General features: G+C 35.5%; 2 protein-coding genes across 2 annotated transcripts; both read left to right on the forward strand.

Moving 5' to 3' along the window:
* The first annotated feature begins 2,156 nt into the window (after nucleotides 1-2,156).
* Nucleotides 2,157-3,320, forward strand: LOC133188023 (uncharacterized). The gene has a single exon (XM_061323412.1). It carries the CDS (start codon nucleotides 2,157-2,159, stop codon nucleotides 3,318-3,320), a length of 1,164 nt encoding a protein of 387 aa, XP_061179396.1.
* Nucleotides 3,321-3,373: 53 nt separating this feature from the next.
* Nucleotides 3,374-4,286, forward strand: LOC133188024 (uncharacterized). The gene is made up of 2 exons (XM_061323414.1): nucleotides 3,374-3,478; nucleotides 3,648-4,286. The coding sequence occupies exons 1-2, from the start codon at nucleotides 3,374-3,376 to the stop codon at nucleotides 4,284-4,286; spliced, it is 744 nt and encodes a 247-aa protein (XP_061179398.1).
* Nucleotides 4,287-17,254: the final 12,968 nt, after the last annotated feature.

A 17,254-nucleotide genomic window follows, 5' to 3' on the forward strand; every position in this document is an offset into this window, starting at 1 on the left:
TTCACTGAACCCCGACAGCCTTTAAATGCAACACAAATTTCAGGCTCATTACCGGATCTACCTGAATTCTCCTCATCGCCTTTGAACCCACACGCTACACCATTTAAGAGCGAAACTTTAGTGCCTGTTGTGAACAGTGACAATCAGTGTTTACCCCCTGGTGAAGCCATAAACAACATTCCTATGACTGCAAATCACATGTACTGTAATAAAGAACCAATTGCAGATTTAGCAAAGTTTCTTCTGAAAAAGGACCTTAGTTTGTCGCGGCTCACAAAGTTTGATGACAATCCGAGCTTCTATCTTACTTGGAAGCATTCAATACATTTAAAGCAGTTATGGAGGAACTGAGCACTACGCCTTCGGAAGAATTGGACCTGCTGGTACGCTATCTTGGATCGGACTCCTCTAAGCAGGCAGCCACAATTCGGAAATGCAATGCTGAAAATCCGACAAGAGCACTCACTTTAGTGTGGGAGAGGCTGGAGGAACGTTATGGTGCCCCAGAACTGATTGAGAACTATCTTAAGAACCAGATCAGCTCATTTCCAAGGATTTCAATTACTGACCCGAAGAGACTGTATAGTCTCGCAGACTTAGCTGATGAAATAGCCTCAGTAAAACGTCAGACCCTTTATGCAAATCTGTTTGCATACTTCGACTCTCCAACAGGGGTCAACTTACTTGTCTCAAAGTTACCCCCCAGCTTCCGAGAAAAATGGACAGTTGAAGCTACAAAGTTCAAGAACCGTGAAACTGTTGTGTTTCCCCCCTTCTCCTTTTTTCTGAAGTTTATAAAGGACCTAGCTAAAATGAAGAACAATCCTAGCTTCAATTACGAGAAGAAGAGAAGATGCCTGTACAGCAGCATCAGCGAACCATCCGTCACAATTCAGCCATTCCGGAGGTTCAGACTAGAAAAACAGAAACAACCCCTGTGTCTAAACATAGTGAAAATGATGATATAGTACGATGTCCTTATCATCACACAAGACATTCGCTGAATGAATGTACCAAGTTCAGGTCTAAGACTATGGAAGAAAGAAAGAAGTTTATTATAGCCAATGGAATCTGCCTAAAGTGTTGTGGGCCTGACAAACATTATGCTAAGAATTGTACACCCTTGGTAAAGTGTGGCTTGTGTAGCCAGTCCTCTCATCCTACAGCACTTCATATCGACAGTCCTAGTCATCGAGATCGCAGGGAAAAGGAAAACCATGGAGGGGAGCAAAGTCGTGAAGCTGTCACAATTTCTTGCACTAAAATATGTGGGACAGTGAAGGGGACAAGCAAGTCTTGTGCAAAAATCCTGCCAGTGAAAATATACCTTAAAGACTCTGTAAATCAGTGCAGAATTGTTTATGCTATGTTGGATGACCAAAGCAATCATTCCCTAGCAGTACCCTCACTCCTCGATGCATTCAATGTGGATGGACCTGAGTATGAGTACACTTTGACGTCTTGTTCGGGTTCAGTTATGTCAGCAGGAAGAAGGGCTCAGGGACTCGTTGTTGAATCCATTGATGGCAGTTGTTCCTTTGATCTCCCCACATTAATTGAATGCTCAGATTTACCGAACAACAGGGAGGAAATACCATCACCTCATATAGCCGAACAATTTTCCCACCTTGCAGATATCAAAGACAGCATTCCAGAGTTGATTGAGAGTGCCGAGATTGAACTACTGATTGGACGAGATCTCATTTCTGCTCATGTTGTTGAGGACCAAAGACATGTGACAGGAAAGCCTGTTCCCTATGCGCAGAAACTTCCCCTAGGCTGGGTAATTATTGGGCCTGTTTGTCTAGATGCCATTCACATGCCTGATAAAGTGACAGTACATAAAACATGTGTTGAGCAATGGCCGTCCTTCAGTGTTTCAGCCTTGTGATAACAAGCTCTTGGTTGAGGATGATGTCTTCTTGAAAACGGATCATGATGAGAAAATTGCTCCATCCATAGAGGACACTACCTTTCTTGACATTATGGACAAAGAATTCCAAAGGAACCCAGATGGTTATTGGTAGGCGCCTCTTCCATTCGGGACCCAAAGGCAGCTGTTACCAAACAATAAACCCCAAGCCATCAATCGAGCACTGTCGCTTGATCGTAGTTTGAAACGGAACCCTATCAAGAGAGAACACGTGTCAAAGTTCATGGACAAAATATTTGAGAAGGGACATGCAGAGGAAGCACCACCTATTCCAGATACGAAAGAACGATGGTACCTTCCCATGCTCGGTGTTTATCACCCGCAAAAAAGAGATTCCATACGAATGGTGTTTGACTCATCTGCGAAGTTCAACAACATTTCACTCAATGATGTCCTCCTGAAAGGTCCAGACATCACGAACAATCTTCAAGGCATTCTATTACGCTTTCGTCGTGAGAAGGTAGCAGTAATAGGGGATGTGGAACAGATGTTTCACAATTTTAAGGTGAAATTAGATCACAGAGATTACTTGCGCTTTTTATGGCATCCAGAAAACAATTTAGACCTGCCATTAAAGGAGTACCGAATGACCGTCCATGTCTTTGGGAATCGCCCATTCCTGGCAGTCGCAACATATGGACTACGTCGTTGTGTTGCTTACTCTGACCCTGATGTGATTGACTTCATATCGAAAGACTTTTACGTAGATGATGGACTCTTAAGTTGTCCAAGTGAAGGTATGGCCATAGACCTGATGAAGAGAACTCAGCTTGCTCTGAAAGAAGGGGGACAACTAAAACTTCACAAAATCTCCTCAAATTCTAAGTCAGTGTTGTTGAAGTTTCCAGCGGATGATCTAGCCAAAGACCTGAAGGATTTAGATATTGGTGGAGATGATTTACCTGTCCAGAGAAGTCTCAGCATGTCATGGGACATCAATGCTAACGTCTTCACCTTCAAGATATCTACTGATGGGAAGCCCTTCACTCGTAGGGGAGTTTTATCAACCATCAATAATCTGTTCGACCCCCTTGGTTTTGCATCACCAGTGACTGTACAGGGGAAGATGTTATTCCGGCAGATGTTGACAACTTCTGGCAATGTTGATTGGGATAATCCTCTCGATGATTCATTTCACTCGAAATGGTCAGCTTGGGTCAGCTCTATCCGCCATCTCCAGGACATCAGTATCCCAAGGATGTGCTGCAAGTTTTCTGTTATCGAAGCATTGCGCAAGGAAGTGCACATCTTTACCGACGCTTCTAAGGATGCGATAGCAGCAGTAGTGTTTTTGAAGGTGTGGAAGGATAGTGATAACAGTGAAGTTGGTTTCCTTATGGGAAAGGCAAAAGTGGCCCCAGCACATGGGCACACCATTCCCATCTAGAATTGTGTGCGGCCGTACTTGGGACAGAAATCACAGAGATCATTAAAGAACAGATGGATCTAGAGAAGAATGATTTCTGGTTCTACAGTGACAGCCAGATTGCTCTTGGCTACATCACTAATGATGCAAGACGTTTTTATGTGTATGTCGCAAACAGGGTGAGTAGGATTCGATCCTTTAGTGATCCTGAACAATGGCGACACATAGCTACAGACCAAAACCCAGCCAACTTGGGCACTCGAGCGTTCGATGCCTAAAGTCTCCCACAAAGTACGTGGCTGCGAGGACCAGCATTCCTAAGGGAAGACAACTTCTCCACTACTTTAGTGGGAGAGCTTTGATGTGCATCCTATAATCATACCAAAGAAATCCCATGTGGCAACTCTGTTGATAAGACACTTCCATGACAGTGTGTTCCATCAAGGACGTCGGATAACAGAAGGCAAGATACGGTCATCAGGATTCTGGATAATAGGAGCCAAGCGTCTAATAGCATCAGAGATCCATTGGTGTATTACATGTCGCAGGTTACGAGGATCATTCTGCAATCAAAAGATGGCTAACCTTCCAGTAGATCGATTGACTCCAGGACCCCCATTCACATTCGTCGGCGTCGACACATTTGGACCTTGGGATGACACAGCTCGACGTACGCGAGGAGGAGTAGCCACAAGTAAGAGGTTGGCAGTTCTGTTCACTTGTTTGGTCTCCAGGGGAATCCACATCGAGCTTGTAGAGGAATTGAGTACTTCTTCCTTTATTAACGCATTAAGGCGTTTCCTTTCTGTACGAGGACCTGTCCGTCAATTCCGCTCAGACAGAGGGACCAACTTTGTTGGCGCTGTAAATGAATTACAGATGGTGCACAAATTCGTTGAGAAGCCTACAGTGCAGAAATTCCTTCAAGACAAGGATTGTTCCTGGCTCTTTAACCCTCCACATGCTTCCCACTTTGGTGGAGTGTAGGAGCGTATGATCGGCGTAACTCGCAGAATTTTAGATGGCATCCTTCTCCGAGATGGAATGAAAGGTTTAACCCATGAAACCTTGTCTACATTTCTTTCAGAAGTTTGCGCCATAGTGAACTCACGACCACTCACCGAAATATCAGAGGATGCCAGCGACCCATCTGTCCTTACACCTGCAATGATACTCACTCAAAAGACAGGACGCTTACCGGAATCATTACCCACAATAGATCCCAAAGAGTTATATAAGTCTCAGTGGCGCTACGTACAAGTTCTTGCAGCTGAATTTTGGAGTAAATGGGAACGAGAGTATCTGTCCGTTCTTCAGACTCGACGCAAGTGGACTTCTGATGAGCGTAGTTTGAAAGAAGGAGATGTTGTCATGTTGAAGGAGGCTGAAAATCCAAGGAATCAGTGGCCGTTGGCTCTTGTGACCAAAACTTTCCCTTCAGTTGATGGACGTGTACGAGAAGTCGAAGTTCGTGTCATTAAAGGGGACACTGTGTCAGTATATGTAAGACCCATCCATAAACTTGTGCCCCTTGTGTTTTCGTAATGATATAATGTATCATGTTGTACATTTTTGCTTAAGATCTATTATTTTCAGTAATGTAAACACAAAAAGTGATTTCCCATAGAAATCAGAAGGGGAGTGTGGTGTTACGGATATTATCCGTTCTGGTTCAGACTTTATAGTGTTTCAGATTATGTTTGTGTACATCCGGGAAGATCCCCATACATGCCAACTTTCCCGATTTTTTCGGGAGTCTACCGATTTTTAACCCTACCTACCGCTTGTCTACCGATATATTTTTTTAATCCAATTTCTACCGATTTTTAGGAATTCCGGATTTTTTACCGATCCGCTTTGAATAATACCGCATTTCTGTGTGAAAAAAGATGGCAGTTCGAATGTTTATCGGTAGATATCTGTTTATTGCCGCTGATAACAGGTAATCAACAAGGTGTCAACTGTGCTACCAGTCATTACTGTGGTTTTAATTGCTCCCGATTCTCATTAACAGTGTATACTAACCTAGACAATCATGCCAGATGTGGAAATTTTAGAAATACACACGACAGGATACAAACTTGTGACGAGTTCACACTTTACAGCAAAATTTGACTGTCACAATATACGTATAAGCTATAAGGTTTTCAAGTTTAGGAAATACGGCATTTCTCACTATAATTACGAACTACGTCATTGATCATGGAAAAGACACTGCCAAAATCCAACTTGAAAAGATGCGTCTGCAAGTACAAACCATTAGTTTTTTTTTAGCAGAATTCCAGGAGTGGTTCACAAAAAGTTAGAAAGGAGAAGACGTACCATGCCTTTTACAGACTAATCTGACTTTGTATGAAAACATTAAAAGTGGCTTCTTAGTATTCCCTTTGATTAAAAAAAAATTACAAATTTGAAATTATTTGTCTGTGACTTAGTAGCTTTATAAAATGTGTAATTTACCAATAGACAAAAACAGTAACTGCATGAACTCTTTTAGTAACTTGCTTTAGCTTATTTGTAGTTAAGTTTAACATCCTTATCCATGTAATAATCTGTATGTGTATGACATTGCATATGGCAGGGGGGTTATGTTTATATTAACATATTAAATAATTTTGATTAAAATTTTCTTTTTTAAATTTTAAATAATATTGTGTTTTTGTTTAAGTTGATAGAGAAGAAATCACTTTATGAAGTAGTGATAATATATGATACAAGGTATTAGACTGATATTTGAAAAAACCCAACAAATACTTATTTTCACGACAAAATGCCGCGAATTTAGAATTTTGAAAAATGTCGTTACGCGCAATCTCCCCCAAGGAAATTTTCAAAAGTTGGCATGTATGGATCCCGCATTTTGTCAACGACAAATTTACCACTTGTTTCGTTGTTGTTAGACAGTCCAAAGAGTAAGTTTTATTTCCAAATGTGTAATACTGTTTAGTTATCAAATATGTAAAGCTACGCTTATTGTCGTCAAACTGTTTTTGCATATTTTAATGAAACATGAATTGGAAAGCGCACATGGTCATGGCAGTATGTGAAAACTGGATTAATATTATCATCGCTATTATTTTGTTACAATTCCAAGACATTTACATGAAGTTACTCATACTCATAAGTCAATTGATATATTCTACAATGAACATGTATCTGGGAGCATCATTTTTTCTGTCATAAATCCTTATTTTCTCGAAATTTTAAATTTTGGCATTGTGTAAAACGTGGAATGTTAGTTTGTAGCAACTTTGTCAATTTGATGTTTATAATTTTAAGTTGTTTGCCTCTAATTACCACTTTGTAAGATGACTTTTTATTATTGTAGTCTCTTACCCTCTGAAGTATATCTACCATTGAGGAGTCCAATAAACATCTTTGAAAATCTTTAAAGCTTGTTTGTGCACAAACATAATTAACAATATAATTATATATATATATATTTATATATATATATATATATAAACAGTTATATAAATAACCAAGCTACATTGTATTCAGTGTTAATGATCCGGCATAGACAATACCAGTGTCATTTAAGTGTCCAAATTTCATGTATTGTCATTGATCATAAGACAATACAAATATGTTATTCTACAACATGTTCATACATGTTGTAATTTTCCGTTTGTTAAAAGTTGTTAGATTTTGCATCAAACTGCGTGATCGCCAGCATTTGCATTTGATAGTCTTACATTTTCATGTATAGGACTTGCATTCTGACATACTGACAACGACTGACATTTTTGTTGTACAAAGTTGTGTGGAAGGGAAAATAATTTTAGGAGACTGGATTTCATATGCTGTTAAACCTCTTATTTGACTTAAAGGGGGCTCGATCTTTACCGTTTTTCTGGACTTAACGGTGAACATACATATTGAGTTTATCGATCTATACTGAGTCCATTTTTATTTTCAACATAGGGTATTATACTTACGAGGGGTGATCAAAAATTTCGCGAACTAATTGAATTACTTCCTTAAAAGAAATAAAATGAGGTTTTAGTGTTTATTATTTTTTAAAGTAGTCCTCTCCGATTTATTTGCACATCTGACATTGTTCTGCCCATGCGCGAATCACGGGATCCAGGCAGTCACGTGACATGCTCCGTAGCAGTCTGTTCACAGAAGCTAAAAGATTTTTCCGAGTCATATATTTCTTACCATGCAAGTTATTTTTTATAACAAGAACAGTCCATCGATCTGTCAGAAATGGCCAAATCTCGGCGATAGGATGGGTGGATAAGAATATCCCTTCCCACAATTAGTATGGTGACCCATCACAACCCGAGTCCTCTGTCTCGGGAGTGTCGTTTATATATCCAATGTGGATAAAGTATGGGCGAGTTCTTTTTAATATCATATCTCATATGTTTAAAATCTAAATTAAACGATATTTTAGAGATTTAATAATTATATTATTGTTAAGATATTCAACTATTTTTCTTATTGTAACTTGACGATGTTTCATAACAAATTCCTCAACTAAGGAACATCTTTTCCCTGGCTTGCTTTCGCTGGGCAACAGAACAAACCTCATTTTTAACCATCTCCCTGCCTTCACTTAAACAATCAATCCAATTAATGATTGAATTTCCGGTAAGTCTTTTATCTTCATAAACCTTGTACAAATTATCATATTCTACTGCAAAGGAATTTCCAAGATATACGTTAAACTTTACAGCCGTTGATCATCGTTGCTCGAGTACGACTGAGTCAACCATTTTTTGTCACAAGTGACCTATATATTGACGTCATTTTCACATTGTGACATCACAAACACGGAGCAAAAACATTGGGCACACTTGTTTCAGACATCCGGGCGATGACCCGTTCACGTACTTTTATCACATGACATATAGATGACCCGGTTAGTGTCGCTGAAACGAGTGAAAATTCAGCCGGAAAATGGCTGATACTGTTATCGGTGCTGTTGCTGTAATAAATAATTTTCTCTAAACGCACGAGAACAACGATTTTGTGGATATATTTGCATTTTAATATTTACTAGATCCATCGATTCAATGCACAATCTGTGAATTTGGAGGACAGGACCTCGTTACAAACAAAACTGAAAAGTAACTTTAAAATTAAAAAAAGAAGTGTTGGTCATGCAGATATAAACAAACATGTTGTAAAAGTTCCTTAGGATCTCAGTACTGTATGTTTATTGAATCTGAAACTACTGCAAATGATAACCAGAAGTCTCTGATGAGACCGTAGCTCTACTGGTCTGTACATATAACAAAGGAAAAGTAGCACTTGGATTTGAAACTTTGCAACACGCAGCAATAAATAGAATAATGTATCTTAATGTAGTCTACTTGTGCGCCAAAGTATATTGAAATCAGACTAAAACTGAAGGAGGAGTAGCCTTTTAAAGAAATTTCTATTTTTAGTAACCATTGCAAAACTGTTATCGAAATCAAAAACCGATGCACTAAATTATGTATCTTAGTGTAGTCTACTTGTGTGCTAAGTTATATTGAAATAAGACCAAAACTGTAGGAGGAGTAGCGTTTTAAAGGAAATTCACAGAAATTTCTATTTTTAGTAACCTTGCAAAACCGTTATCGAAATCAAAAACCGATGCAATAAATTATGTATCTTAGTGTAGTTTACTTGTGTGCCAAGTCATATTGAAATCAGACCAAAACTGTAGGAGGAGTAGCGTTTTAAAGGAATTTCAAAGAAATTTCTGTTTTTAGTAACCATGGCAACACCGTTCATCGAAATCAAAAACGGATGCACTAAATTATGTATCTCAGTGTAGTCTACTTGTGTGTCAAGTTATATTGAAATCAGACCAAAACTGTAGGAGGAGTATAGCGTTTTGAAAAATTGTTTACAGACAGACGAACGGACGTCGGACACCTTACTATCGCTTAAGCTCTTCTGGTCTCTGACCAGTAGAGCTAAAAAACAATTATTTACATTTGCAAATATTTTTCTTAGATGAACCTATAGAAGAGAAAATATGTTCAATTCTGTATGAACTTATTAGAGGGTCAGAGGTCATGGCGTGACCGAATCACACAGCGAGACGATATCTTGTCTACATATTTCTGTCACCGTGACACTGCTTTCGGAACTTCTGAACCGTCAAAGCGATGAAAAAGATAAAATTATTGAAACATATATTTTTTTTTCGTTCAACAAATGATCTTTAGATCTTTCTTCGATGTGAAGAATGTTTCTAATTAGCCTAAAATCACGCTTACCTTTTTAACCCGAAATTCCTTTGAAGGTATGTAAACTGAAGACGATAGCACCGCTTTTGACTTTATATATAAAGAACTCGTACAATAATAGTAAGATAATTCCCAGTAGCGATCATTGTTTTTTCATTATGAACAGATATTTCCTGAACTGGACTGCTAAACATCAATGTATTCAAATGTTGGAGCGAGGCGAACTCTCAAGACCAAACAACTTCTAGGTCATTGCGCGTCACAACATAGCAATACGGCGGGCCGTTCGTGTAATAAATGCAGTTCTATTCAGAATATTCGTCTCAAATGTAAATAAAAGTAATAAACAACAATGTTAAAAAGTTCACTGGGAAATGAACTTGGTTGGTACGTGATCAAATCTTCTGAGAAGCCCTTCGGGCTTCACAGGATTTGATCACGTGACCAACCAAGTTCATTTCCCAGAGAACTTTTTAACATTGTTGTTTATTTCTTAAATATTTCACCATCAAGAAAATTTCTACCTCCGTTTTCCGCCATATTGTTTTTCATCAGCCCGCTCGAAATTTTTCGGGCGATCCGGGCTACTTTCTGACCTCCCGGCGGCTTAAAAATATTTGAAACAAGTTACTTGCCCGCTTCCGGAAGTATCAATCGGCTTGACCAGGCCTATGAAACAAGTGCGCCCATTATTTAACATCTGTTATATTTATTAACATGCGTATATGACTATATTTGTAAAAAAATTCATTTTGATCTGAACTGTGGTTTTGTAAATATAGAGATAGTTCGCGAACTTTTTAATCACCCCTCGTATATATAGTATACCTGGTATATTTCCCCATTTCACTAGCATCATTTCCCCATATCAATCAGATATCACTGTTGTTCAGTTTACTTATAATTGTAAAAATATACGTATAAACAGTGTATTCAATTACTTTTTCTTTTTCCAATAAAAATATTAATGATACTAGCCCAGATAGCAAGACATTGTTGGGCAAACGTTGGCCCAATTTTTTTTCCAACGCTGGCCCATTGTTGGTAGTCCTACGTTGGACCATGGTCATTTTGCTCATCGGCCCAACGGTTCAACATGATGGCATATTGTTGGGCCAACGTAGGTATAGTTGTAAGCCAACTAACAGCCAACCTTAACAACTGGTTGGTTAGGTTGGCCCAATGTTGGGCCTTTGTTGAAATGTCAGATGGCATATTGTTGGGCCAACGTAGCTATTAGTAAGCCAACTAACAGCCAACATAGAAACAACATTTGCAATCGGTTAGTTAGGTTGGCCCAACGTTGACCCTTCATTGAATGATTGGTCCGATATTTACGGTTTATTGGCCTTAAGCTTCTTTCTGTTGGCCAATTGTTGGATGAAACTTACATCTGTTTAAATTAATTGAATGAATACTTCTTGAAAATACATTTATAAATAATTCTTTATATAGACCTTTCTCATAATTGTTTAAAAAAAATAATACACACTTCAACCTGCATTCATAATGCATACACGTTCAAAGAAAACATTACAAGTGATTTACTGTAAAATTATTTTATAGATATATATCAATTCAATCAGAATTTACAAAATTACTTTTAAAATAGATAATGGTGGAAATGTATGAAAAAATTTAATTTAAAGTTCTTAATCCTGGCTCACTTCCTCTATCACTGTCCTTTTGTTTTGTTTCCCGCTCTTTCTTTTTTCCTCCCTTTGTCGCCTCCCCAGGCCTCCATCTTGATCTTAGGCATACGTACTTCATACAGTCCTTTATATATTCTTCAGTTTCATTGTCAGTTACCGCTACAACATTTGTTTTCCTTACAGTCTCTGATTGAAAATACAAATAATTTGGTATTGGAAACAATGCAAATACGTACAGACTCCAATATATAAATCATGTAATTAAGTCTTTTAAAGACAACGATGTAAAATACTACTAGTACATGTTGATCTATAAACCTTAATATCCTTGTTAAAATCATAATCGTGTATGCAATAGACAATAGATGGAGACAAGTTGAAAGATGTTTTTTACCTTACTTATTATTGTACTTCTTAATGAGCACTAGAAGTTATTGTAAATAAAAGTTTAAAGTACATGTATGTGCCAACTGTATACACATATATAATTCATATTTACATTAACTTATATAGTGCTTGTGAGCATAAACAAGAAAAGGATGAATTCCGAACAATTTTAACAGTAAACTTGAATTAATAAGAATAATTATACTTATATCGCTTCTAAGATGCAGCTGTAACAATTGTATAATCCATAGTTTTTAATTCTCCCTTCTTACTTGCTCTGCATTTTGAGTCTATCACCCACCTGTGAGCAATTGAATCTGACAGCTCACCCAACAGTTTGGTGTTTTAATCGCCGCGACTCTCCAAGCTTTAGCGAACGCCTAACTTTTGTTTCAATTTAATTATAAAGCTGTGTTATCTTGATTTTTGTATATGCAGGCTTCATTCACATCCTGATCTTGGGAACTTTTTAAATGTTATTCAGTCTTCTCTTATTCTCATGAATACAACGCTCATTCATAATTCAGAGCTAAGGATTTTAAAACTAATAAATAATCATGCACCCACTTTAAAAAAAAAAAAGAACAAAAAACTTTTTGGCGCTGTGATCACTTTAGTTCAAAGATAAGAATGGTGAAAATATCAGATCTAAACAGATGCAGTCATCCAATTAAAAGCAAGGACAGCGAATGCCCTCTATTATTTCAGAATGTGCATCTAAATTAATGTTTTGCAATCAAATAAGCTTGCAACACAACAGTTCAATGGGGCAACATTGGGAACATAACGATTTAAGAACTTGGAACCAACGCTGACCCAACGTAACGCTCATCAGCTTACATGGACACCATCATTTAGTTAGCAGTACAATAATTGGGCCAACATTGGCCCAATATAAATACCCCATCTTGAAACACTTATACATGCTAATATCGGGCCAACGCTGGGCCGACGTACTACTACCAACTTGATTAGACATTTTCAGTAAGGGTGTATTACAAACGTTGGGCCAACGTTGGGCCAGCATTAGAATCCTAACTCCCTTTGAAAGTTGAGCGAATATAGAAGTTGGTTACGTTGGACCAACGTTGGGCCAACATAGAAATCCCAACATGATCAAGAAGGTTGACATGGTTACATTGGTCCAACGTTGGCCCAACGTTGTCCACCCAACGTCAACCATACAACCATTTACCAATGTTGGCCCAACGTAGTCATGCTATCTGGGAGCTTTTGCTTTAAGAATACATTAATTTTATTTTATTTATTGCATGAATTCAATACTTTAATCTATATATATTACATTTTTTGTCCGCAAAAAAGAGGTCCAGACCCACTAGACCACCTTCTGGATCCACCTTTGATTTAATATATATGTATGGACTATACATTAAATTTTTACTTGAAGGACCGGGGTAGTGTGAAGCCAAACAGAACTATGGCTGAAGGAAGCATTTGCTACATAAATCAATACACGTGTATGCAATTTCAGATTTCAAGATACATGTACTTGACTGTCCATAACAACTATATAAGCATTAGGGAAATATCAAAGCTGAATTGAAGGAAACTTGTAAACTGAGAGTCAAAAAGGTCAATACCACATGCTTTACATTGACCTTTGACCTTGACAACCTCTATTGTCAGTTGTTCCAACGCAGGTCTACGGAAGCCATTTAGGACCTATCAAAAAATAATTCTGAATTCGATATAACGAATTGTCGAACTTGTTATAACGAATTTAATTCGTTATAACAACTTCTTTGAATTCGTTATAACGAATTCAATCTGTTATAACAAATTTGTTGAATTCGTTATAACAAATTCAAAAATTTGTTATAACGAATCAAACTTGTTATAACGAATTGTTGAGTTTGATTGAACGTACTTAATTCGTTATAACAAATTTTAGAATTCGTTTAAACGAATTCAATTTGTTATGACAAATTTTAGAATTCGTTATAACGAATTCAATAAATTTGTTATAACAGATTAAATTCGTTATAACGTATTCACAGAAATTTTTATAACGAATTAAATTCGTTATAACAATTTCGACAATTCGTTATATCGAATACAAAAATATTTTTGATAGGTCCTTATTGGGCTTCCGTACAGGTCAGCTACACTGTAGGTACATGTATTTTAAATATTTATGTTTCTACGATTCTTAGTTTAAAAGTTTGGAGCTTTTAACAAAGAAAGCTGAATATTAAGTTCCACATTTCAAAGCAGCTGAGACTGATCATTGAAAATAATGAAAATATCAGTAGCGTTAATGGGACTTCCCAAAACTACACCGGACAATTTTTTGAATTAGTTATAACAAATTATAATAATTAATAGATTTGTTGAATTCGTTATAACGAATTCAAAAATTTGTTATAACAGATTAAATTCGTTTAAACGAATTCTTAAATTTGTTTTAAGGACTCGGAATTAAATTCACTAAAAAGAATTCTTAAATTTGTTATAACGAATTAAATTCCTTTAATCGAATTTGATTTTTAGTGCGTATTGAAAAATATAAATTAATTCGATACAGCAAATTGTCAAATTCGTTTAAACGAACTTATTTCGTCATGACAAATTTAAAAAAATATATTTGATTTCAATATACGGAATTATCGGATAACGAATTTAATTCGATATAACATTTTTTTTGAATTCTTTATAACGAGTTTAATTTGTTATAACAGATTTGTCGTTATAATATAAAAATATAAAATGTTATGATAGATAAAATTCTTTAGAGGAATTCCAAAATTTGTCAAAGGGAATTAAATTCGTTTAAACGAATTCTTAAATGTGTTATAACGAATTAAATTAGTTTAATTGAATTCGATATTTAGGACCTTTAGAAAAAAATATTATGAATTCGATATATAACGAATTATCGAATTCGTTTAAACGAATTTAATTCGTTAATAACAAATTTGAGAATTCATTTAAAAAAGGATTTTTTTTCTCGTTATAAAAAAAAATCATAAGAAATTCGTTATAGTGATTAACGAACTCAACAAATTTGATATAACAGATTAAAATTTTTAATAAAACAAATTGAAAAAGTGACATAACAAATTCAATTCGTTAACAAATTTGATAATTTGTTATATCGAATTCCAAAAAAAATAGTTTTTGATAGGTCCTAAATGGTCTTCCGTAGATATATCTTTTAAACTCGAAATAAAAGATACCACAGTGAGAGTCTGGCACATCTGTTTCATATTTGGATAAATCACTAGAAAAAGATTTCATTTGTTGTTTCAATGGACTTTTGAGCTCTTGGTTTTAATACTATTCGTTATCTTCATATGTTATTATTCTTTGTACATATGTATATTATTGTAAATCTTTGTGAATGTTGTATGTATAGCTATTCAGATTTTTTGTACATGTATGTGGAACTTGTTTAATTCCAATCCCTTTAATAAAATATGTTTAAAACAAGGAAAGGAGGTATTTTCATACCTGAAAATTCCTGTTTGTCATGTAAAGGTAATCTGCATGGTTTAAACTTTTTCGATATATATATTTTAATAATCATTATATTACACAAACATGTAGATAGTATATATAAATTTGAAATTGATAGATCTATTTTGAATTTTATTTTATTTTATTTTTGTTAATTTCGAACAGAGACATATATTTAAAAAAAATCTGTTTCGAAAAATAAGCTTTTTTCATTGATCGTGATAGCAGAATTTAAAAAAGGGGGGAAAATTCTCTGTATTACGATTTAAAAAAGCAAGAATAATTTCATTTGACATTTACCAGTAGTACATAAATACTAAATAAAACGATTTAGAGACTTTTGAACTAGCTATTTTTGATAACTATTATTATGGATCAGTGAGGCAAGGAAATGCAACATCACTCCGAAGTGAGACTATAAACATCTGTAAAAAAAAAAAAAAAAAAAAAAAAAAAAAAAAAAAAATCCTTAGGTATAAGCAGAGACATATAACAGACCCTCTGTTATATGTCTCTGGGTATAAGGTTTTACTGCATCTTTACAAGTTTACAGTTAATAGATATTTTATAATACCGCGGGTATGATTTTTTAATAAAACATTAATTCTACGTTATTTTTTGGATTTTTCATATGGAATACATTGTAAATGTGTACTGGAAGATTAATTCATGGGGGGAAAAACGAATAAAAATATCCCTGGACCCATATTGGGGGGGGGGATATCCTGTCCACAAGCACCTGTGGTTCAAGGTTGAAAAAATCTACTAAATTCACAGGTACTTGGGTCTTGGTTTATAAATATGTATGTACCTTATTGATATGTAAAAAAAAGTATACTTTTTTTACCGTCATATCAATAAGGCACATACATATTTATAAACCAAGACCCAAGACTAAATTGACAAGAGTTATGCTCCTTCCCTATATGGTAATTTTCATAGAAAACTTTCCCATCATCTGATCCTGTTATAATTAGATTTTTTTTATTACATTTATTTTGTGAATTCTGGAGTTAATCTATAAAAAAAAGAAATTGTGTTTGATGTTTTATGATAAATTGACTGGACTGTAACAAGGAAGATAACTTATTGAATGCATTTTAAAACGAAAGTAGAAAAAAGGTTAAACGTTCTTCGTTCGGAAGCATTTAAGTTAGTAGGGCCTTGACATTTCTTGTAGATGAAAATCTTGATTGTGGCATGATGAATCAGACGAAACCAAGATGACAACGGTTACATATAGCTGGCTAACAACGTAGAGTCGCAATATTTGAGGTAACTCATGGTTTACATAAATTAAGATTTAAGTGCTAGAATAATATATAATACAGCTGTAATAATATTGGTTTTGAATTTCAGGGTGTTGAGAGTTCCTGGCTGCTACACTTCAGTTAATAATCTGTACAGGGTAACGATCATGCAATATATTTATGGATATACAAATTAATCTATATTATAAGATGATCATGATGATTGCATATAAAGGACAAGGTAGGCTAAGACCCTTTTTTGGCCCCTGGTTTGGGGTGTCATTTAGAATGATGCAACAATTTATCAATAAAAAACCTGTTGTCACCCCTGCCACAAAATAAGTATTGGTTCTAAGTTATGGGATAAACAGAGGTCACAGAACCAGGTCAGGAAATATGCCATTTTCCGAATTTTCTCATTTTTATGCAAATTTTGATTTTAAAACACATTTTGTTTCAGAAAACAAAGAGCACAAGCTTGCCTATCTGCCAAAATTATATATTTCATACACTAGCATCAGATGCATCATATGTATAAAAATCTCAGATAGGCAAGCTTGTGCTCTATGTTTCCCGAAGTGAAAAGTATCTCAAAATTAACGAAATTCCACCAGAATTGAGAAAATTCGGGAAATTGGCCTATTTCTGCACCCTCTTGTGGCCTTCATGTAAGCTTTAAATCAAAATTAGTGCTGGTTTTAAAACAAGCATCATTTTAAGTTCCTAACAACAAACTATCACAATTTTAACTGTGTTCCGATTTTTACATCAAATAAGGGGCCAGATTCGGCCATTACCATACCTTGTCCTTTAGAATTAATGTTTTTGTATATACTCGTGTGGTCCTATGCCTAATAATTTAAAATTTTTCCATGTGTTTGCTCTATTCAATTCATTGACCCAAATAATTAAATGTATACAGCTGAATTACTTTGCCATATATATATATATATATATATATATATATATATATATATATATATATATATATATATATA

Source organism: Saccostrea echinata, unplaced genomic scaffold (assembly GCF_033153115.1).
Source record: "Saccostrea echinata isolate AGI-Se365-2 ecotype Australia unplaced genomic scaffold, CSIRO_AGI_Sech_v1 ptg000015l, whole genome shotgun sequence".
Classification (NCBI taxonomy): domain Eukaryota; kingdom Metazoa; phylum Mollusca; class Bivalvia; order Ostreida; family Ostreidae; genus Saccostrea; species Saccostrea echinata.

Bases quoted from the DNA above. Each gene is read 5' to 3' on its own strand.
- LOC133188023 (XM_061323412.1), top strand. From the start codon at position 2,157: ATGGACAAAATATTTGAGAAGGGACATGCAGAGGAAGCACCACCTATT.
- LOC133188024 (XM_061323414.1), top strand. From the start codon at position 3,374: ATGGATCTAGAGAAGAATGATTTCTGGTTCTACAGTGACAGCCAGATT. The intron at 3,479-3,647 runs GTGAGTAGGATT...CCACTACTTTAG, and splicing joins ATGTGTATGTCGCAAACAGG to TGGGAGAGCTTTGATGTGCA.